The 25108-nt window shown below is 31.6% G+C and overlaps 1 protein-coding gene across 5 annotated transcripts in view; it reads right to left on the bottom strand.

Annotated features, from left to right (window-relative positions):
- Eip63F-1 (Ecdysone-induced protein 63F 1) overlaps window positions 1-25108 on the bottom strand; it is a 127536-nt gene that overhangs the window by 5324 nt on the left and 97104 nt on the right. For all 5 annotated transcript variants that reach the window (XM_088265215.1, XM_088265214.1, XM_088265216.1 and 2 more), the window contains one exon: window positions 988-1117. In XM_088265215.1, coding sequence (XP_088121341.1) covers window positions 988-1117 — 130 coding nt within the window. The remainder of the gene's footprint in view (window positions 1-987; window positions 1118-25108) is intronic.

The raw sequence follows: 25108 nt of genomic DNA, 5'->3' as shown, positions 1-25108 counted from the left end.
TTTGAGAACCGATGTTGCAGCAGTCTTTCTCAAAGTGGCGCTCGAGAAGTCTTTTAAAGGGAAAAAAGAGTCCCGAAGAGATAAAAATAATGCTGAGAAATAAGTAAAAAAATTGCTTCCCTCTTTCTACGAGGGGCATTCTAGCTTTTTTGATGGGAAGGTGCCAGATTAAAAATATTCGTCAACCTGTACCCTTCCGTTTATTGAATATTTTTTTTTTACATGTTGTAAAAGATTTTCCAAAACGTGTGGGCATTTTGGGTACTTAATCTTATTAAATTTATCCCATCTGCGTAGGTAGGTAGGTAAATTCCATTTGAAGTAATCCGCTGTCACTGTCATGTCAATCTTTTTGAGGTAGGATTTGAGTTTATGTGTGTATGTGTGTATGTATGTATAACGTATTTACGTTCGATTCAATTTGGCAAACTGATTATCTGGGATACATTCCATTATATATTAGGCAACATTGGGAGGCCAGGGATTTAGAGATTTGCGATACGCCATTCGGTTATAATTATTACGATGATAATGCGGGCTGTGTTCGGAGGTATTTCCGAATTCACATCGAAGCGGTGAGTACTGAAATACAGTGGAACCTCGGTATACGTCTGCTTTGGAATAAGTCCAACTTGGTATACGTCATGTTTGGACGCGAAACATTTTGCTTGGTATACGACCTTCGTTTGGAATACGACTTGCGTGTGTAGCAAGAACTTGTTAGTTTTACTGGAAGTTTTAGGATGGTAAGGATAGGAAAGGCAAATGTGAAAAACACATTACAAACTCCCATTGAAAATAAATCATTCTTGAATTCATTTTTCAATTGGCCGCCAGTTTCGCAGTCGAGCGTCTACCCAACTACGCCTCGGTGCCCGTGCAAATCGCCTTGCACGTACTTCTATTATTGGTCGAACACTCAATGCAGTCATGTGTAACATACTCCGGTTATTCTATTTTGAATGTATGTAGTTTACTAAAAATTACCTGAAGGCAGCCAACAAGTCTCTGGTTATCTCGTCCTCTGAGTCACCCGACTCTCCAGTGAGCGTCCCTTGTAATGCCTGGATCTTCGTTACCCACTGCAGAAATTCTGCCTCATCTATCAGCCCGGTACCTGAACAAATCAAATAAAAACATATTATTTATTGATTTGGCATTTACTCTGTGAAATGACATGTTGACTGTTAAAAATTAAACACTTGAAACACGGTGAAAACATCTCCAGTTTTCAAAACTAGTCGTGTGAAATAAAACTTAATTAGCGATCTTTAATAATCAAATAAAAACATTGTCAGTATATATGAAAATTTTAAGTATCGTTATAGATACTATTATAGAAGTAGGTAGAACTGAAATAGATCGTATCATTCGGCCATGTCGTATTTGATTGCATGTCATAAATGATTTTCTTTTACTTTTAATTTAAGTTCTACTTGGTTTAAATATGCCACTATTTCTAAAAATCCATTGTGACACGTGTTTCAATGTATTCCGCATCATTTTCAAACACCGTATGATGCAAACAAGTGGCATAAAAGATTTTAAGAGAACGTGTTATTTAATTTGTAAAACTCAAATTAAAAATGGATAGATTTTATCACAAAAACTGCCGAATCAATTAATGAGAAAGTGTTTACCGTACTTTACTCTCTTCTTCTTTAAACCCTTATCCGCATCTAATGGTGCACAAAGCACTGCATCGTATACAAGCAGTGTTATCTTGAACGTTAAATACATGATGGAAAACGTGTAACAAAAGATTTTATGAAATAGTGCTATTTACTACGTAAAGCTTAAATTAAAAATAAACACTTTTTACTAAAAAGACGGAATATTATAGATGATACAAATTCGCCCATTTCAATGTGATGGATATATAATATATGTATACTAGCAACCGCTCCAAGTGCGATCTTTTCACCAAAGCTCAAGGTCTTACAGAATGCCATTCAGTCGGCAAAGTTCGCATGAATGCTACGGGGAGGCTTTATGCTACCCCTACCCCCATCCGTACTGGCACAGTTTTCCGACCAGCTTTAATAAAACTGCGTAAATACTGAGGAATTCCAAATAATACGTAAAAACGACTTTTTGTTATTACATAAATACATCGGATAAACAAATTAGTTAAAAAAAATATCTTCTTTGTTTTTCTCATTGAGGGGATACTCGCAATAACAGATCTCATTCAGCGTTTGGTAACGCTAGAAGCCGCACGTCATTTCACGCCCGATATTTTATAGAATATACTTTGTTTTTTGTTTGTTTTTTAGAATGTGTGTCTGGTTGTGGTCCCGTGGTTAGTGTCGCGGACTCTTAGGTCAGAGTATCACAATTTGATACCTATTTCTAATAATGAGCCGCTTAGGCTCACAGAAATAGTATGAAATTGAAATATTTGTGTAAATAATAAAAACACAAATATTTCTCTTAAAGAAAAAAAAATATGCATTGAAAAAATATTTTCATTTTTTTTTTAAAAACCGTACATTTATATCGAAGAAAAACTATTATTTTCAATACAAAAACGGTGTTTAAAAAAACATTAATGGGTTTCGACCAAGAATTTGTAAAAGATGATTTGGATACACTCAAGATTTTGTCAATAATTATAATTTTACGAGGTTTAATGGAGTATTTTTAAAATTATTATTTTGTTTTAAATTACAAATAAGACTGGCAGAAAAATATTTTCTCTGGGTGACTCCCAAATATAAAAAAAATTGTATTAATGACCACTTATAAGAGGCAATAGCCTCCAATAATTCTAAAACAAATTTCCAAAAACTTAACGGATCGCCATTTTGTATAGTTTATATGTATAAATCGAAAAGAAAAGGATACAGTGTGCGAGGATCCGCTTATTTTTAAATTAATATATGGACTTTTCGATAAACTGCAGAAAAATTTAACGTGTTTTGTGAATGCGTTCACATGCCTCATCCACGCCGCCTTAAAATCGAATTGAAGAATTCCGAGGCAAAGCTAAGTTTTACGATTCACATTTTACTGAAAAGATGACAAGTAAAAACATTGATTGCGAGGAGGCGTACTAAAGATAAGCTCATTTAACCTTCATTTAGTCGCGTACCCTCTTAAGGCAAACGTTTTGGTATATAAAAATGAGTAAAATAAAAAAATACGTAACGACTCATACTTTTGATTTATTTTACTAAAACGATTATAAATTTCTGATTTTGTTACTGATTTTTTATTACAAAAATTTCTTTACAATGATTACTGATCATATATTATTAAATATTGTATTTGCAATATTTTGTCGGTAACATGAATTATATGTAATAGAGAGTATTTTTTTCATTAGAGCAATATTGTATTGTTACATTTAGACGTCTTCAGATATATGTAAGTCTGGGTATTTACAGGGTTTATGGCCTGTCATAGGCTGGTTTAGTGATTACTTTACACGCGTGTAACATTCATCATTCTACCTGTGATTGTGATGTCTAAATTTTGTCAAAATATTGTCAAATGTCATTTTAACATTTCTACCTATGATTTAGATGTCAAAATGTATGTAAAAATGACTCCTAAGTTAAGAAACCCAAATTTGTGAACAAGGATTTAGACCCGAAAATGTTGTGAATTATGTATTATTCTTTATTTGTATATGTCAAAGCATTTTCGACGTATTACTATATTCATATTAAAACTAGAATTAACTAACAATTGATAGTCGTTTAACTCATTTTTTTATTTTATTAATAAATGTGTGGTGGTTTACAGATTATCATGAAGATATTTCTTTTGACAAAGATGAAGAAGAGTATGATGGAAGTCTGGGCATTTACAGGGCTTACGGCCGTCATAGGCTGATTTAAGTGATCACTTTACACATGTGTAACATTCACCAATTCTACCCATGATTGACAACCACACTACCCAAATTCTTGAAACTTCTAGATATATTGATCAAACTCGAAACACAGCGTTCGAGAGTTCACTAGAAACATCTAGGGTGGGAAATAGATATTGTTTTCAAAATATTTTGAATTTTATAAAATAAAACAACTTTGTTTTAACCACTTTTTATTGGTACACTATTTCCAACCGGTTTCAACAAGAACCTTGTCATCATCAGGGTTTATGTACTAATTCTAAAACATTGAAATACTCATAGTTAGGTTATAGATAATTACCCTTCCCTTACGATACCAAAAACTTCCACGCACTCCGTACACCATATGAAAATGTTTTTGGTGTCGTAAGGGAAGGGTATTTCAATGTTTTAGAATTAGTGCATAAACACTGATGATGACAAGGTTCTTGTTGAAACCGGTTGGAAAAAGTGTACCAGTAAAAGTGTTTAAAACAAATTTGTTTTATTTCATAAAGTTTATAAAATGTGTCACAATGTATCTGCAAAAAACATTCAAGATATTTTGAATTTGGTTAAATTCTCTTTACAAATGTTATGTTTTGACCAGCGTCAACATATACGAGCAAGTATTAAATATATGTACTTTAATCCTCTGAACAAAACAGCCCAGAAAAAAAGTATCGTTATATTAAACGTGCTTCAAACGAGCTACACATTTCTTCTTTGTAATTCATTCAAAATCCTTTGTGTATAAGTAATACTTTATAAACAAAATAAAAATTAAGTAGCAAAGAATTCTTTCTACCAAGTGGTTCTCATCTTACCTGCCCTTTGTGGATACGCCGAGACGGCTGCGGAGGGTTGGGTCGGTCGTTAGGGTTGGGGTGTTAATAGCCTAAGGGCAAGATAGCGGGCACCGAGCAGGAAGTGACAAGGCAAAAGAGCGCATATCTGCGAGACTGGAGACTCTCCACTATACGGGTGCTCAGAATAAAAGTGAACAACGTCCACAATTTTTATTTACAATTAAGTAAAAAATATATATTGATAATATTTTTATTAAGTAACTGACCAACTCTTCCGACGCCTCTTTATTCTCTCAATGCCTCGGAAACCCCGAAAGATTCATGGTCCAATGACAAATTCTCTGTAAGGGGTAGAAACTGGCTGAAAACAGCATCCGATCGAAGGAAATGGAAGGATACGGAGGAAGCCTATATCCAGCAGTGGAGAACAGAAGGCTAGAGAAGAAGAAGAACTAACCAACTATCAAGCCGTTTTCCCACAGAGGTAGACAGAGAGAATAGAACGCCACACCAATCTGTCTTTGCAAAAAAAAATCGCCTCTTGCACATTCATGCATTTCCTCATACAGACCCGCTGATTATTCAGACTCCTGACCTGATAATTTTAAAGTATTCGGAATATTTGATCATCCCTAGATTTCTTCGATCTTCCTCTGCTTTTATTTATAAAAAAAAAAACAAATGTCTCAAAAATTATTGAACTCATCTTTGTTTTTCTTTTTTGACATCTCATCAAAGATGAAGAAGAATATGGAGTCTGGGCATTTACGGGGCTGTCGACCGTCATAGGCTGGTTTAAGTGATCACTTTACATACGTGTAACATTGACCAATTCTACCCTTTATTGACAACCACACTACTCAAATTCTTGGAAGTCCTATAAATATGAACCAATTTTGAAACATTGTTCTTGAATCACTAGAACTTCACCAGAGACATCTATTGGTGAGATGAAAATGATCCTCTTTCTTTACTTATTCGATTCACATACTACTAATCTATCTGTCTATGTTTTGATAATCCATATATATCTTTTGATTTTTTAATGTTTTATATATACTTACAATATTCATTGACATGCAATTTTGAAGCGACACCTATTGACACACTTGTAGATGCCCAAAAACTTCCATTTTCCATCTCCAAAAAATGTTTAAAGACTTAATAAAAAAAAGTAAAAATAAGGAATTAAACCACTTCTGTTCTAAGCACGTTACATTATGTAAATGCCGCGCATCCATATGCGAAATATGCATATTCACGGAGGAGAGAGAGTTCTCATATTTATGTGTCCACTTTCTTTGATGTAAACATGCATCTTACACGTCTCATTTCTATGAAAAGCATCTTACATTTTAAAGAATCAACTACATCTGTAATATCTAAAGAGATGACTGCACACTTGACTATATTTCTTTTATCATATCTCCATTTCATACGTTGAGTATGCTTTTAAAATAGGTTTGTAAAAAAAAATGTAAAACGAACTCCCTCTCTAAACACAAGTATCTACTTTATTAGAGAGGTAGAAACGTTAAATTTGAAATGTTTCGTTTATTTACCAACTATTTTGTATTATTTGAATATGTATTTTGTAAAAAAAATAATTGTAATAACCGTGTTTTCTAGATGTTTCTGGCGTAGTTGGGTAGATACGCGACTGCGAAACTTGTGGTCGCGGGTTCGATTTCCACCGATCGCAAAATGAATTCAAGAATTATTTATTTGAAGCGAAAGTTTACTACCGAAGCGGAGGGTTGATAACCTTTCCTTCATGTGTCGACGATCAAGATAACACTGCGTTTATATGATGCAATGCCCTATGCACCATTGGAGTGGGGAAAAGGGTTAAATATGTTTTTTTTTAAATAAGCTACTATTTTATTACTATATTATTATATTTCATTCTAACCATTATTCGCACCCCAATAGTGCACTGGGCACTGCATCATATAAACGGAGTGTTATCTTGATCGTTAACTCACGAAGGAAAGGTGATCTGCCCTCCGCTTCAGGTCCAGGGTTATATTGAATAAATGTTAGAGTGAAAAAATCTCTTATATTAATTTGATCTCTCCACCTAGGAATCGATCCCGGGACCTCCAGTACGGTAGCCGAGCGTACTGACCATTACAGTCCAGGGTAATATTGAATAAATATTAGATATTTACTTGACCCCCCCCTGGAAATAGGACACATCATTATAAAATAAAATAAAGAAAGTCAAAGAAAATAATAAAGATTATATCACGTGGTATTTAAAATCTCAAAGCAAAGGAAATTGGTTCCTAATATACATATTATGCGAGTAAATTCATCTTAGCGGGTATAAGATAAGAGAGTGAACTGCTCCTTTAATGGATTTTCTATGGAAATTCGCTTCCGTTATTGCTTATCGAAGTTGCTGAGACAGATCACATCATAAGTTTCATTTCGTAAGCGCGCACTCCAAGTAATCTCAAAGTTAGATGGAATATTTAAAAAATGGTTTTCTACGGCATAGATTTATAGCATAGCAAATATTTCCTCATACAAATTTATTTCCGAACTAAATCTGAGAATAAGAAACAAAATCCCGGAAACATACATTTAAAAACATCTCGATGACAGGGAAATTCTTCTTTTTAATCAATATTTTACTAAGTATTTCCCACTATTTCTTAAAATCTACTGTGACACGTGTTTCGATGCATTCCGCATCATTTTCAAACACCGTATGTTTGAAAATGATGCGGAATACGGTGTTTGCATCGAAACACGTGTCACAGTAGATTATTAGAAATAGTGGTATTTACTAAGTAAAACATTAATTAAAAATGAATAGATTTTACCACAAAGTGACTGCCGAATCAATTAATGAAATTCTTCTTTCTCTAGCGTTTTTTTTTAATATTTTTATTTCTTTTTACAATTTATCGCACACTCCTTTTAACAACGTCATATATCAAAAATCGTCAATTTTCAGTTGTGCGTGTTTTCGGGATGCCCATAAAATGTACTATATCCCAGCAAAAGCGGCATATTTTTAATTTAATATTTACCAGCCACAGCGCAGAAAGTATTGTTTTTGCATTTTGAAAAAAATGTATCGCTTAATATTTCTTTTTAAATACTGAATATTTTTCAAGTGGAGAAAAAACATTCAGGTTTCACCTAAAAAGATTTGTAGCACAGAAAAAGTTGATTAAGTGGGTTGATATTTATTTTTACTACGTTTTATTATATTTTTAAACTTTAAAAACGATCTCCTGAAAAATCAAGTTTTTTTATATAAGGAATGAGCGATATGTTTTATTCTCAATATTATTAATATTTGAGGTATTGATTTTGTGGTTAGTAATTTTTCTTTTTCAATTTTTTTTACAAAAATGTTAGTTATATTAGTATGTTACCACTCAGTGAGATTTTTATGTTTACCGGTTTTGAGATGTACCTACTCGTCTCTTCTCATCAACCGTTGTTGTAGTGCTTGTCCTGACGAAGAGACGGGTACGTCTCGAAACCGGTAGACATTAAAATCTAGGTGAGTGGTTATATACTAATATGACTAAGATTTTTGTAATTTTTTTTTGTATTTATGTTTTTCTTACTGTAAGTCTCACTAAGCAGATCCCGTGACGAGACGTTCGTTTATATTAAATATAAAATATTATTTTTAAAATATAAATATTACACCATATAATAAAAATGAATTTACATCAACAAAAATAGTTAGTAAACTGAGAAATTGGCAAATATACAACAAGAATACTTTGGTGACTTCATTTAGGTGGGGTGACCAACCTTACGGTTCTTTATTCGCTTCCAATGGTGCATAGGGCAGTCCAGCACCATATGGTACTAGACTGCAGTCTACATACCTAGGGCAGTCTTGCACCTTATGGTGCATCTGCACCATATGGTGCATAGGGCACTGCAATGGATTAAAGCAGTGTTATGGTGATGGGTTTTTTTTTTTATTGGCAAAGCACCCGATTTTGGGTGATACCTGAGGGTTTATTATTATTCGTATTTATTTTGACACGTCTCACAATACATTTAAGGAAAAAGATGTATTTATCAAGTGAGATTTTAATAAAAATATATATAGATATTACCACAAAGTGACTGCCGAATCAATTAATGACGATGAATTATTAATACATAGAAATCGGGAATTTTAGGAGGTCGGATATCTTTGATGGGTCGGATCTTACCCGCAGGGCGTTGGTGATCTACAAAATCGACCCTTATAAATCGATTCTTAAAAAAAGTGGGTAGATCTAAAACAATATTTGTTGAGTCTCGCTATTATGTTTCCCACCTGTGAAATGAAGTAGGTACTAAAATAAAAATAAAATAAGTTGATAAAGGAAGCCATATACTAAAATTTCAGTCAAGAGTATAAATATAAAGAAAAACTGATGGGTATTATATGAGAGGAATCGTGATAAAGTGGCTGTCACTCAGAAAGACGACATCTTTGTGAAAATCCTTTGTCGTCGATCCTTATAAACGTATAAATCGCCCAAGTCAGGAAATCTAATACAGCAATCTTTGAGACACAAAAAGTCCTAATATTTTATTTGCTAGTCGTAAAAATTAAGTTTCTTGAATGTTTTTCGAAGATACTTTGTGGTACATTTTATGAACATTATAAAATTAAACAACTTTGTTTTAACCACTTTTTTATTATTAGTACACTTTTTTGGGTGATTCCATTAGTTGTTATTTGGAGTTCCTACGCAATGCACAAAAACATTTAGGATTTAGTTTTTGGTAAGGGAATGTAATTAATTATGAGTATTTTAATGTTTTAGAATTTAATAAACCCTGATGATGACTAATAATAATGAATAATAAATAAAAAGTGGTTAAAACAAAGTTGTTTAATTTTATAAAGTAAAAATTAAGTTTATATATTAATTTTAAATCAAACACAGATATTTTGAGTCTACTAAGTTGTATTTTCTTAACAAAAACACATAAAAAATTATATGGTGACAATTGTTTCGCCTTGTTAGGGCATTATCAAACGATTGACATTCAGATTTAAAATTAATACATAAATTAAAATGGAGTTCTACGAATTAAACGCCAAATCAATAAATAAAAATTAAGTATTAAAATATAAATATTTCAAAATGCTAGTTGGTAAAGTTAACTATATAATAAAACAATAAAACCCTTATCCGCACCCCAATGGTGCATAGGGCACTGCATCATATAAACGCAGTGTTATGTTGATCGTTTACACATGAAGGAAAGGTGATCAGCCCTCCGCTTCAGGTACCAGTCCAGGGTAGTATTGAATAAATATTACAGTGAAAAAATCACTTATATTTATTTTACCCCCCTTGGGAATCGAACCCAGGACCTCCAGAACGGTAGCCGAGCGTGCTGACCATTACACTACGGAGGCGGACATATACTAAAATATAAAGCATGTTTCAAAATTATGAAGAAAAACCAGTTTGGGAAAAACTGATGGGCATTTCATGAGAGTCGTGATTAAGTAGCTGTCACTCAGAAATACGATGTCACTCAGAAATACGACTTCCATGTCAAAATCCTTTATCTGCATACCGAAGGTTAATCGGGAAGCAATTAATCATACGTCACGTTATTTATATACTTAATACACAACTCTCAATAGGTAAACATTTATCATATTATGTATTCATAGGTGAATATAAGTTGTGTACGAGTATGCATACATTATACAAATCGTAGTTCGACCTTCACTACACCGGACGTGTTTGGAGTGCAATTTTACAGAAGGGAAATAAAATATAATTATAATTCAAATGTATTTTAAAATCACTATAAATATTTTATTATAACTTACTTATAATGTCTACATGTTTCGAAGCTAACCGCTTCTTTATCAACACTGATTAATACTAAAACACAATCTACTTAATAAAATTCATAATATTTTAACTGTTACGCAAATGGTTTGCATAGATCTTAAGTAGCTTTATTTTTTGTATTGATTAGCAGTCACAGTCAAAAGGAATCAGGGATGTTGAGTGATTGGAAACATTTTCATATACGGACTTTTAGAAAAATCTTTAATTTGTGTATTTATTAGTTGTATATTCACATCAATTGCCTTTTTAATTTTCAATATTTCTAAGTAATCTAATTTAAGTCCTCTGTTGCACGTGTGTAATATATTTAGACCTTTATTTTTATCAAATGTGTGATTATTATCTATTTGGTGATTGGCAAATTCAGAATAATTATTATTTAGAATATTATTATTGTTAGTGTAACATGGGTAGAATTGGTGAATGTTACACATGTGTGAAGTGATCACTTAAACCAGCTTATGATGGTCGTAAGCCCCGTATTTACGGGGCATTTGCCCAGACTTTCATATTCTTCTTTATCTATGTTGAGATGTCAAAAAAAAAATTGAATAATATCATTTAAAAAAATAAGTACGCGCTACTGTTCTAGAGCTTAATTGTAAAATTTATAAAGTAAAATTTAAAATAAACACTTAATTTTATTGTGATAAGCCACATTTACAGGCTGAAAATTCTTGATTTCATTATTTATTCTCTTGGACCAATATAATCAAACCAATATTTGACATTTTGCCAGACTGAATACCAGGACTTGTTTATTATTATGCCCCTTAAAACAATTTGTGGATGTTTGGAAGTTGTATTGAAGATCAGTAAACTTAAACAATTAAGTTTACTTCTGACGTTTAAAGCAACACTAAATTTATCTATCTCATACAGTACCTATTTCCAAGCGAGCATTCACTGTCTAGCAGTCGATCATGCCAATTCAATCTAAGAAATTTAAGAAAAAAGGCTGGATCTCCTGCCTACTGTAATAATAACTAGCAAAAAAACAAAAACATAGCAGTCACAAACTGTGGATGCTGAGATTTTCCACGCAATAAACATTACGAAACGTTCTAGTTTTCCAACCGATATCGTAACGACAGAATAATCCGCGATGAAAAACGCCATTCGTGTTATTTATGTCAAGATCGCCGACCGTAAATACATTTATTAAAGCAAATTAATTTGATTATCGCGTGCGAAAGGTTTTTCACTCAGGGGGGGTGTTATTGTATTTCCTTACTTAAAGCCAATACATTCACGTTGCTCTGTGGATGAATTATCGTCTTAATTTATATAGGAATGGGAGCTCCCGAGTAATCGATAACTGAGCGAAGAGAAAACGAGATAAGAAAATGTCGGATTCCAATGCAAGACGGGTTTGGTCGTGCACTCTAAATTGCAGGCTCTATTTAAGGATTTAAGTTCAGATTCCTTGTTCTGGGTCAAGTTAAAGTTTAAATATTTAAAGGTGAACATTTAGTTGAGATATATCGTCGATTTATTATATAACGGGTTGTGGTCCCGTGGTTAGTGTCGCGGACTCTCGAGTCAGAGTTTCTCGGTTCGATCCCACTCTACCACAATTTGATACCTATTTCTAATAATGAGCAGCTTAGGCTCATGGAAATAGTATAAAATATTTGAAGTATTTTTGTAAATAATAAGAACACAAATATTTATGTATTTTTTTAAATCTATAATTAAGTTTTTATTCTGCTACGCTAGTAATTTGGTTTAGTGTAATATTCGATTTTTTTTAATACTATATTTATTATTTAGTTATTTTTTTGCTGTTATGCATAAAACTAAAAGTCTATTAAAGAGGAAGAACATTTTTTAAGAATTAAAAAAAATATATATTGTAATTATTTTCGTTGTTTATAATGATAATTCCAACTTGACAAAGCGAAGGGTGCAATATTAATCCATCATATTTTGTTTCCAAAAACATACAAATAGTATTAAAATTAGATACGACACAACAATAAAATATGTTTAAAAAACCAATGAGTGAAAAAAAATAAAAATAAAATACATTTGGCAGGAAATAAATACATCGAGGAAAAAAGTAACGCACAAAATATATTGTAATAAAAAATAATGTACTAAATAAATATTTGTTCGATAGTAAAACATTCCTCGTTCAAAGCCGTAGTGCAGTGGTCAGTGCGTTTGGTTACGATTCTCAGGAGGGTCAAGATAAATATTGGTGATTTTTTACTCTCATATTTATTTAATATCATCTTGGTCTGGTACAACAAGCGCAGGGCTGATCACCTTGCCTTCATGCAATTAATGATCAAGACAACACTGCGTCACTGCGATGCAGTGCCCTATGCACCATTGGGTGCGGATAAGGGTTTAAAAAAAATCGAACCATAAATGTACAAATATGGCATATAAAAGTACCTAATTATTTGATTTATTTAGTCTATTAGCCCCAGAGTAGCGATTTGGTAACTAACAAAATGTCCGAACGATACCCTGATAAAATAATAGCAATGAAAAGGCGTTCAATTCGAAAATTAAGGGTAAACTGAACTGGAGTTAACGTGAATTTAAAACATGAAAAAGTGATTGCGTCACATATTGATGAAATTTACGAGATGTAGGGTCCCTACCCCCAAAGTGTAAAAATCGATTGATCTCGCGTGTGAATGAACACTTCAAGTTAATTTTCTTTATGGGGGGCGGTTGCCAATGTTTTGTGCAATCCGAACGTGGGTTCGCTCACTGATTTTATGACGCGTGCCTACTTAGTGAACTTCTAAGAATATTTTTTACGCCAAAACTCGAAAAGAGTCATTCTGTCTATGTTCACTGGCGTCACAGGTTATTCACTTCAAATTGTATGTTTAATAAACCAAATTCGACGCCTTAACGTGGGTTCGCTCACTGATTTTATGACGCGTGCCTACTTAGTGAACTTCTATGTATATTTTTACCCCAAAACTCGAAAAGAGTCATTCTGTCTATGTATGTTCACAGGCGTCATAGGTTATTCACTTCAAATTATATGTTTAATAAACCAAATTGGACGCCTTACATACCAAATAAAACGTTTAATAAATCAAATTTTACGTTTTACAAAACAAATTCGACGTTTTATTGTATTTTATAAAAAAATGGATTTTTTTAAAAATACCTTAATTTTAGTATTACATATACCGTCAGTGTGAATATATGCCCACATATTTTATACTTACATAAGACTAGCAAGTGCGTTGGTCGTCAAGTCGGCAAGGTTGGTTAAAAAAATTCTCAATATATTAATATTTAAAGCATTAACTTTGTGGTTAGTCATTTTTACTTTTATATTTTTTTACAAAAAATGTTAGTTAATAAAAAAAATGTAAGTTAAGTAATATTAGTATTTAACCACTCACTCACTCACCACATTTTTATTTCTACCGGTTTCGAGACGTCCCCGTCTCTTCGTCAGGACAATCACTACCACAGCATTCAAACAATGCTACCGTTTACAACCATAGCACTATTTACACACTTAAAACTACACAAAATGTTGTTTTTGAATAGTGCTATGGTGGTGAAGGGTAGTATTGTTAGTAGTAATTGTCCTGGCGAAGAGACGGGTACGTCTCAAAACCGGTAAACATAAAAATCTCGGTTAGTGGTTATGTACTAATATTACTTACATTTTTGTAAAAAAAATCATAGTAAAATGTTCTATTTACTACTATATCAATTGCATTGAAAGCTGAAACATCGGTAATAAGTATCGAAAAACAACAGTTTAATAAATACCGTTAAAATAAATAAAAACATGAATAAAAGTTTGAGAAATTTATTTATTCAATTTTGTACATTTGAAATTTGTAATTGCATTTCTGCTACTATTTATTCAATTTAGTTTATGTTTTTGTTACAATGACCCATATGGTGAAAAAAGTGTCAATTTTTAATGTCTTCTACCTCATATTCCTATAATTCAATATCCATTTGATAACAGTAATTTTAATTATTGATTTGGCGTTTAATTTGTAGAACTCCATTTTAATTTATGTATTAATTTTAAATCAAACACAGATTTTTTAAGTCTACTAAGTTGTATTTTATTAACAAAAACACATAAAAAATTATATTGTGACAATTATTTCGTCTTGTTAGGGCATTATCAAACGAATGTCTTTGTTTGAATGTTTTTGTTAGTAAAATACAACTTAGTAGACTCAAAAAATCTGTGTTTAATTTAAAATTAATACATAAATACAGTAATTTTATTTCATAAATCAGCCTTTATTGCTTTAATACGATGAAAAAACTTTAAAGTTTATTACGATTTGTCACACAACTCTTGTTATTCTTTTAAACGATCAGTGTTCTGAAGTTGCGAGAATTTTTATTGTCATTTTATAACGTTGTCTGCCTCCGTAGTGTAATGGTCAGCACGCTCGGCTACCATTCTGGAGGTCCCGGGTTCGATTCCCAGGGGGGTTCAAATAAATATTTGTGATTTTTTCACTGTAATATTTATTCAATATTACCCTGGACTGGTTCCTGAAGCTGAGGGCTGATCACCTTTCCTTCATGTGTAAACGATCACGATAACATTGCGTTATATGACGCAGTGCCCTATGCACCATTGGGGGGGGGATAAGGGTTTTATTATTTATTCTAATTTTATAACGTTTTCTAACAACTTAATACGCGTTTGATCATGGTTAGTTTATTACGTATATCAACACGTATTTTTGTTGATTTTTTTTTTGTTTCATTATGATTTGTCACACAATCTTCGAAAGACGCCTAAGAAATTACCGTCTAAATTTAAATTTTACTAATCATTAATATTTTGGAATGATAATATGTAATGATAATTTGTAATGATAATAGATAACATAATAAAACAGTTTCTCTTTAACCCTTATCCACACCCTATGGTGCATAGGGCACTTCATCGTACTGACTCCTGCGCTTCAAAGCCAGTCCTGATTAATACTAAATAAATATTATAGTGTAAAATCACTAGTTATTATTTTCAACTCCTCCTTGGAATCGAATCCGGGACCTCCAGCACGGTGGCTAAACATGCTCACCATTACACCACGGAGGCAGACAAAATAACATTTTAATATTAGTAAATAATGTATTTTAGACTATGTTAAGTTACAAAGAAAATTTTATTTATATCCACATAATTTTCCGTCGATGCAAAATTAATAACACTATCCATTTCATGTTGAACAAATATTCATATCAATGAGCAGCATCTATGGAAATATTGACTTTATAGACACATTGACTGGTGATTTGATGTATAGTCAAACCAATGCAAGGTAGAGAAGTTAATAACGTCTATAACTTATAATATAATTTTATATAACTTTGCTATAAAGACACTTTGTATTTTATTATAACTTAATTATAATGTCGACCAGTTTCGAAACGAACAGTCTCTTCCTCAAAAGTTATAAAACAGAAAATAACAAATTACAGTTTAAATAGTAATTTTAAGAAACATCTTCTCCAATTTCTCGCTTATACACATACATACGAGTACATCTATACATTTATACTAAGGCTGCTAGCTTTTCCGTTTAGTAACCAGCCGTTTTAACACGTACATAGCCACCACTTCTAAAAAATTTTATGACGTATGAAGGACAAAGTTGCCATTTCTCAAATAAAAATGTATTTAATAAGCAATTTTACGCGAAAAGGGTGATTATTCTGTATTTTCCCTATCGCAACTGGATGATCAATCGCAATAACTATTAAACTTGTCTTTAATGTAACTTTGTCTATTGTTTTATCCGCTGTAACATCAGAAAATTATTTGATTCGAGTCTTAATATCTTTATTCAGTCACTAATCACCGATATCGTACAAACCTAGCCCTCCCAACTTTTACCATGAAATATAATTGTTTTACTTAACTGGAATATTCTAAAGAAACTTCAACTAGTTTTTGGTTGAATCTTATACAGGATGTATACCAGGAACTCATTTTAACACATTAACCACCAAAAGCCGACTAGTCGACTTTTCAAAAATTTTTCAAAGCTTTTCGCTTCCTACCATAAACGACCAAACACCGATTAGTCAGTTATTTTACCCTACATACTGGAAATAATTTTCCGAATTATGTACATCATTATTTCAATTTCAAATATAAACTATTCATTTAAAATTTATATTTACTGGGAATTAAAAAATAAAAAAATAAATATGCATTATTATTTTTCATAACTTTACACGATGGACACAATATTTTTGCACTTGAAATTATAATTAAAGAAATAAATAAAAAAAATAATTTTAAAAAAACGAAGCAAATTTGTACCAGTAGCAAAAATACAAGCAATTAACAAATGCATTTTTAATTTCTGCACCAATCGTTTGATTATTATGATTTTTATTATTTTAAGTACCAAAAGCCGACTAGTCACAGTAAACGACCAAACACCGATCAGTCGGTTTTTCTAACCTACGTACTGGAAAAATTTCTTACAATTATGTATTATCTATTTCGATTTCAAATTTGATCTTTGAATTTAATTAAGATATTTACTACATATATTTTTTTGACATCTCATCAAAGATGAAGAAGAATATGGAAGTCTGGGCATTTACGGGGCTGACGACCGTCATAGGCTGGTTTAAGTGATCACTCTACACAAGTTCTAGTGATTCAAGAACAATGTTTCAAAATTGGTACATATGTATATACATATATAGAATTTGAGTAGTGTGGTTGTCAATAATGGGTAGAATTGGTAAATGTTACACGTGTGTAAAGTGATCACTTAAACCAGCCTATGACGGTCGTCAGCCCCGTGAATGCCCAGACTTCCGTATTCTTCTTCATCTTTGATGAGATGTCAAAAAATAGTATTAAATAAATAATAATAAATGATAAATGTTTTCTGCGAACTTTCTAAATTAAAGTTTATAAAATACAAAATTCTATCGCCAGTTTATGACACGTGGCCGTATAAATTTATTATGATGATGCACCGGGCAGATTGACAATACAAAGCACCGTAGAATATTCATTGAAATGCTCCATAAAGCGAACTTTGTGAGCGATTAAGTTCACCCTCATAAATTCGATTTTGGGCTTTCACAGATTTACGCCCGGTCGCATAAACCCAAAGGTAGACTAACACGTAAAATGCAGTAATATAATTTTATCGCAACATCCAAAATTTAAATTTATCCAATCGATTGCTCTATTGCCAATTCTCGAAAGTACTTTAAAAAGGCCGCATTTAAAGTATATATTTATATATATATATATATATATATATATATATATATATATATATATATATATATATATATATATATATATATATATATATATATATATATATATATATTTATATATATATATACATATTATATATATATATATATATATATATATATATATATATATATATATATATATATATATATATATATATATATATATATATATATATATATATATATATATATATATATATATATATATATATATATATATATATATATATATATATATATATATATATATATATATATATATATATATATTGTATATATATATATATATATATATATATATATATATATATATATATATATATGTATATATATATATATATATATATATATATATATATATATATATATATATATATATATATATATATAATATATATATATATATATATATATATATATATAAATATATATATATATATATATATATATACATATATATATATATATATATATATATATATTGTATATATATATATATATATATATATATATATATATTATATATATATATATATATATATATATATATACATATATATATGTATATAAATATATATATATATATATATTATACAAATATTGCACAAAGTTACAAAAAAATTTACGAGTTAGACATTTCTACTGTACATATGAGTTCACAACAGCCATCTATATTAGATTGATAAAGGTTTTATTTCAATTGAGGTTTACATATTTTTTTCGTGTTACATGTGAATTACTATTTAAATATGAATAATATTTTATTTATAATATATGAATACGTAGTTGATATAATCACGTGTTTTTATTTTGTCGTAAGCAAATCCCCCAAAAACGTGTAGCGAAAGGAAATGTTGTCAAGATCAAAAATCTTTTACAACGAAATTGAAAAATGTTTCCGGGTTAGCTTTTATTTTCAACGGATATAAATTTGACAAGCAATTAGAAAAAAACATACCTCCTGTCTGCGACATAGTCGTAAAATGAACGTAGCATTTTAAATTACGCTTGTCACTATAAATAATTATAAAATTTATCTAATCTTAATTTCCGACACTCATTAATTGATGTTTAAAATCATAATTACTGAGATTATAAAAAAAAAAATCTCAGTAATTATAAGCATTTTATAGAATAAAATAACACGTTTGTAATTTTCAATTCAGTAGAAAAAAATACATAGTTGTTATTTTATTCTATTCAAGGCAAAATACTAAATATACGTCTTTATTTTACCTGTTTATTTTTTTATATTTTGCCCTGTTTTCTTAAAAAAATTGTCTTTTTTTATTTGTGTTTTAGTCTTGTTAACCTTTATCCCGTGTCCCAAAATGAGAAATATAATTTACTCGTAGGGAATATAATATTTCTTTTATGACTGATTTGTGTTATATGTTTTGAAATATTTTTTGAATTGTTTTTGTTCCATATAGATTTATTGTTGAGATGTGCCTCTTATAGCAAATCTCAATCGTTGTTCTGTGGATATTTGGCTCTGTCGAACAATAAGTTTGACGACCACTTGACTTGTTAGATTAATTCCAGTGGAAAACATTTGAGATGTTTACATGTTTAGAGCGTCCGTAAATTTCAAATCCCAACAACAACGTCTACGTCAATTAAGAATATAGTAGTAATTGAAATCAAAATATTTCTGATTTGAAATCTGACATAGTGACAGTTATATGGGTATCCTTGGCTAGATAAAATTGGCAGAGCCTTGAAGGCATCATGACAGGATATAAAATTGCTTATCACACGAAATTTCTTAATAAATAAATTGTCAATCTTGAAGTTTCATTTTCACTCGAACGCCCATAAAAGTAATAAAAATACGAGCGAAAATTCAGGATTTTTTTGCTACGTAAAATTTGTCAGTTTCATTTGAATCGTATTGTCAAATTTAAAATGATAATTTTATAAATCCTCATTTTTCAAAGTTGTTAAATAATCTTTTGATATAAATCAAGTAATATTTAAGACAGGGCAAAGATAATTGAAAATGACATGTTTTAGGGCTTTTAAAAAACTGTGAATTTACACAAAAACGACTTATAACACTTCCAGCATACGAAAAGGTCTTTTTGGCTATTTTTTTCTTCAGATCTGTATTCATTCAACGAAAACTAATTTGGCAGTTCACAACGGAGTGCAGATTTCAACCCTGATGTAGAGAAGTGAAGCATGGAGTTGGAAAACGTAGGATGAAAGTTGACTGAATCAGACGAATGTGCAACAAAACTGCTTCATCCATGTTGAGATGTCAATATATATTATCTAAGTTAAGACCTACATAAATCGATTTCTCTACGAATATCCTTCTTTTTTGAAAGTCTCAATTTGTACAATATATAAAATAATTTATTTGTTTTTATTTACAATGACAGTCAATGGAACTGGTCTAGTTACTATTCGACTAATTTAATTGATTGATTGTTATTATAAATTAAACAAAATAAATTTAAATGAAACGGCGGAAAATCCTCTCTCTCTCTGTCTCTCTCTGTAGTAAGGTCAGAGTGGGAATAAATCTAGATGGATTGGCCTTTTTTTTGGAAATTCTCAAGATGCCATAAACAATAATTTCTTGGTTTAATTTACTATAACAGTCAGTTGAACTGGTCATGTTGTGTAGGACGTCGCGGGAAACGGCGGAAACTCCGTTCTAGAGAAAGCCTCTCTTCTCTCTCTTTTTCTCTCTGTCTCGCTCTAGAAAGGTCAGAGTGGGAATAAATCAAAATGGATTGTCCCTTTTCTTTAAAATTCTAAAAATACAACATTTCATAATGGTTTTGTCTATTTTACAATAACAGTTTGTGGTCGTGTTGTAGTATGTCACCAAGGGAAACATCGGAAACTACTAGAGAAACTAAACTTTTAGAGAAGGTCTCTCCATCTGTTTTTTCTCTATCTCTCTCTTTCACTCTCTCTCTCTCTCTCTAGAAAGGTCAGAAAGTGAATAAACCAAGATGGATTCCCCATTTTCTTTAAAATTCTTAAGATACAACATATAATCATTGCTTCGTTTAATTTATAATAACAGTCACTGGAACTGGTCGTGTTGTAGTATGCCACCGCGGGAAACGGCGGAAACTACGTTCTAAAGACGATCTTTGTATCTCCTCTCTCCTTCTCTCTCTCTCTCTCTCGCTCTAGAAAGGTCAGAGTGGGAATAAATCAAGATGGCGCAGCGTTTTGGCAAAACTCCATCCTCCATCCGCAATTCAGAGAAGATTGCAACGAGCTCCCCCCGCCCGGCGGTGCGCGGCGCTGTATTTATGATAATGACCACGGCGAGGTCCCGTTGTGCTCATAGTACGACGAAATAAATCGCAACAGACTTCTGCTGGAACAATGGAATTGTGAAGATCATAATAATTTTCTCTCGTACTTGCTAAACTTTTTTTTAGATTCATAACATTTTAAACACATTTTGTATGGCAAAATTCATGCGATTTAAATATATTTTTATTATTTATTTTATTGGGGAACTTAATAGAACGCAGGAGTAAACCTTGCCTTCATGTGAGTTACGATCAAGAAAACACTGCGCCAATACGATGCAGTGCCTTATGCACCATTGGGTGCGGAATAAGGGCTGATAGAACAGTTACTTTATTAATTCATTCACAAATACCTACGAGTATTACAAAACAAGTACTTTTAAAAATAAAAATTAACTTTACAACATTTTGAGTGTGTCCAAGTAATTGTTCACAAATCTGGATATTCTACAATTATAAGAGTTTTTTTGACATCTCACAACATAGATGGAGAAGAATATGCAAGTCTGGGCATTTACAAGGCTCACGACCGTCATAGGCTAGGTTAAGTGATCACTTTACAAACGTGTAACATTAACCAATTCTATCCATGATTGACAACCACACTACAAGTGTACAATCATACTACAATAATAGTGTGGTTGTCAATCATAGGTAGAATTGGTGAAAGTTACACTGTGTAAAGTTATCACTTAACTAAGTCTATGGCGATCGTATGACCTGAAAATGCCCAGACTTCCATATTCATCATTATGTATGTTGAGATGTCAAGATGTTGTGTCGGGTTGTGGTCCCGTGGTTAGTGTCGCGGACTCTTGATTCAAACTTGACTCATGAGTTTCTCGGTTCGAACCCACTCTCCCGCAATTTGATACCTAATTCTAATAATGAGCCGCTAAGGTTCACAGAAATAGTATACAATTAAGGTATGTACATGTATTTTTGTAAGTAATAAAAACATAAATATTACTCTTTTCAATTAAAAAAATTGTATTAAAATTAACACTTGTTTACAAAAAATAACACAAAAAAATGTATAAAAAGTAAGACCACTTTTTGAGTTTATTTATGAAATTGCTGTGGCATTCTACTCTCTCTGCCTACCTCTGCAGAGAATTGGCATTGTGGTTAGTTAGTAATATATTTGTGATTTTATTAAAAAATATATATTTGAATTTCATGCTTTTTTGTAGTGGTTCGTAATAGGAAAATTTACTCAAACGTTAAAAAAGTAGGTACAAACCTAGAAACTCTACCTTCGTGACATTAACTAATGTATATAATTTAAGTTTTACTAGGATAAAAGTGGTATTTATCAAATAAACCTAAATTAAAAATGGATAGATTGCCACGAAGTGACTGCCGAATCAATTAACGAAAAAAATATTCATGCTACTAAACAAAACGTGCTTTTTCCTGAAAAAACCTAAAAGCCAAGTACAAGTGTTCGGAATTGGTCAGTCGACATACTTCTAAGGATAAAGAAAGTATTTCTCACGCCTTCTGCGTGTTTGCGTGAGGATCGATCATTAGAAGGCAACACACGAAATAATTTCAAGAAATAAAATGGCCACAAAGCCGATAGCAGAAAATCATTGGACGCATTTCGACGATATGCCTTTTAAAGGAAATAAATTGGTTAAGGCCCGTTTGGGTACCTTTTTAATTATTTTGTATTTTACAATATAATGGCATGGACTCTTTGCAGTGGTATGGACATGTGGAGCGAATGGATAGCGAGAGAATGACTAAGAAAATATATGTGGCGAATGTGAGAGGGAAAACAGAACGTGGACGACCGAAAAAGACTTGGCACGATCAGATCAATCAGAACCTAAAATCTGGCGGTGTCAAAAGTCTGCGTAATCGGAGGGCATGTATGACTAGATGTATGGATGTGAAGGAGGCTAGGAGTGTATGTCAGGACAGAAGAGTGTGGCGTTCCATCCTCTCTGCCTACCCCTGCGGGGAAACGGCGTGATGGTAGTAGTAGTAGTAGTAGTACAATATAATGTATATATATATATATATATATATATATATATATATATATATATATATATATATATATATATATATATATATATATATATATATGTATATATATATATATATTTATATATATTTATATACATATATTTATATATAATAATAAAACCCTTATCCACACCCCAATGGTGCATAGGGCACTGTGTCTTATAAACGCAGTGTTATCATGATCGTTTTACACATGAAGGAAAGGTGATCTGCCCTCCGCTTCAGGTACCAGTCCATGGTAATATTGAATAAATATTACAGTGAAAAAATTACTTTTATTTTTACATACTTATATTTATTTTTACCCCCCTTGGGAATCGAACCCGGGACCTCCAGAACGGAAGCCGAGCGTGCTGACCATTACACTACGGAGGCGGACGAATTTATATATATATATATATATATATATATATATATATATATATATATATATATATATATATATATATATATATATAATATAAACATATAATATTTAAAAAACGTAAATTGAATTGAATAGTCAGGCTTAATTAATTTAACACTCTTTTTAAACACTTTTTCTCTTATGGTAAATTGTTTTTTTTTCGAAGAAAAGGTACAATTTGTATAACCTTGCTGCAAAATACAACAATGCCAACTTCCATCGGATAAGGAACATTCTTCTCTCGGTATGAAATTCACAGCGGGCTTAAAATTTAATTCGAGTGTTTCTCTAATTGAATTTATCAAAGTTAATTTCTAGTTCGCAGTGTCGCTGTTCTTATTCAAAAAGTTACTATCAACACGCGCTACGTAATCTCGTTAGGGCTACAGTTTTATGTGAAACGTTCGTGGATCCGTGTACATCAATCTCCCATAATCCGCGGTTTTGCTACCCTCGGTTTCGTTTATCCGCGGTCTTGACATGACAAAATTGTCAAAAATCACGCGACGTTTCCTCACATTAGAAAAACAATGAGAAAGCTTAAACAGTGTTTTATTTGTAATTATTATTAACTGTACTCGGTCACCCGTTGCTGTGCTTTAGTCTGGTAAAAAACAAAAGATAAAAATGGAATGGACATATTTCATTTTTGTTAAATTTCGTAATTCTGAGGAAATGAAAATATTCAAAATCTTTGAAACAAATGCAAATGCAATCGAAAGTTAAAAATAATAAAGGGCAGTAGCTGTCAAGAAGCACGGTGTCCGCCTCGAGCAATGTTTAGTATTGCAATTATTTTAGACACGTTTAACAGATGGTGCTGACATTGGAATAAAAAAATATTCTTTAACCTTTAACAAGTAAAAAAAATACCAGGTACGTTTTGTATTTACATTTGTAGATAAAAACACTCGGTGATTAGTATTGCGTGTGTTTCTGGTACTTTCAACCGACTACTACCATTGTGGTAAAAAAAACTTTTTTTAGACCCTCATCCACACCCGATGATGCATAAGGCACTACATAATATATAAACGCAGTGTTACCTTGATCATTCACACATGAAGGAAAGGTGATCGGCCTTCCGCTTCAGGGTAACATTGAATAAATATTAGTGTGAAAATATCATTTATTTGACACCCTCCTCCCCGGGAATTGAACCCGGGACCTCTAGCACGGTAGCCGAGCGTGCTGACTATTACAGAAATATTTGTTTCTTTATTATTAGTTTCTTTTTCACATATTTTCAATGCTTTATGTTGATTGTAATATTAAACATATTAGAAATATATGCATTCTTTTTTCTTTCTTTTCCATTTAACCAGACTGAGCTGTAGCAAGGCGTGGCCAGCTTGTATAAAATATTCTATGTAGTCTCATTATCCACGATATTGTTATCCGCGACACGTTGGTAGAAGTAACCTGCACGTATAACGAAGGTTTATTATACCGGTTACTGGCTACTAACGTTGAATTTACCCTAAAAGTGCGGGCTCTATATTATCTACAGACCCAAGATTTATACTATTACCAGAGTATAAATCAGCAGTTTGCTTAATACCGTAATCTCCGGCTTTTCGTTTAATCCAATTTCGTCGAATTAGATTCGTGGA

Source organism: Brachycentrus maculatus, unplaced genomic scaffold (assembly GCF_059751285.1).
Source record: "Brachycentrus maculatus isolate JH-2025_06_01 unplaced genomic scaffold, ASM5975128v1 h1tg000244l, whole genome shotgun sequence".
In the NCBI taxonomy this organism is placed as follows: Eukaryota; Metazoa; Arthropoda; class Insecta; order Trichoptera; family Brachycentridae; genus Brachycentrus; species Brachycentrus maculatus.
Note: the sequence above shows the minus strand (reverse complement) of the source record. Positions and strands in the feature narration are given on the sequence as shown.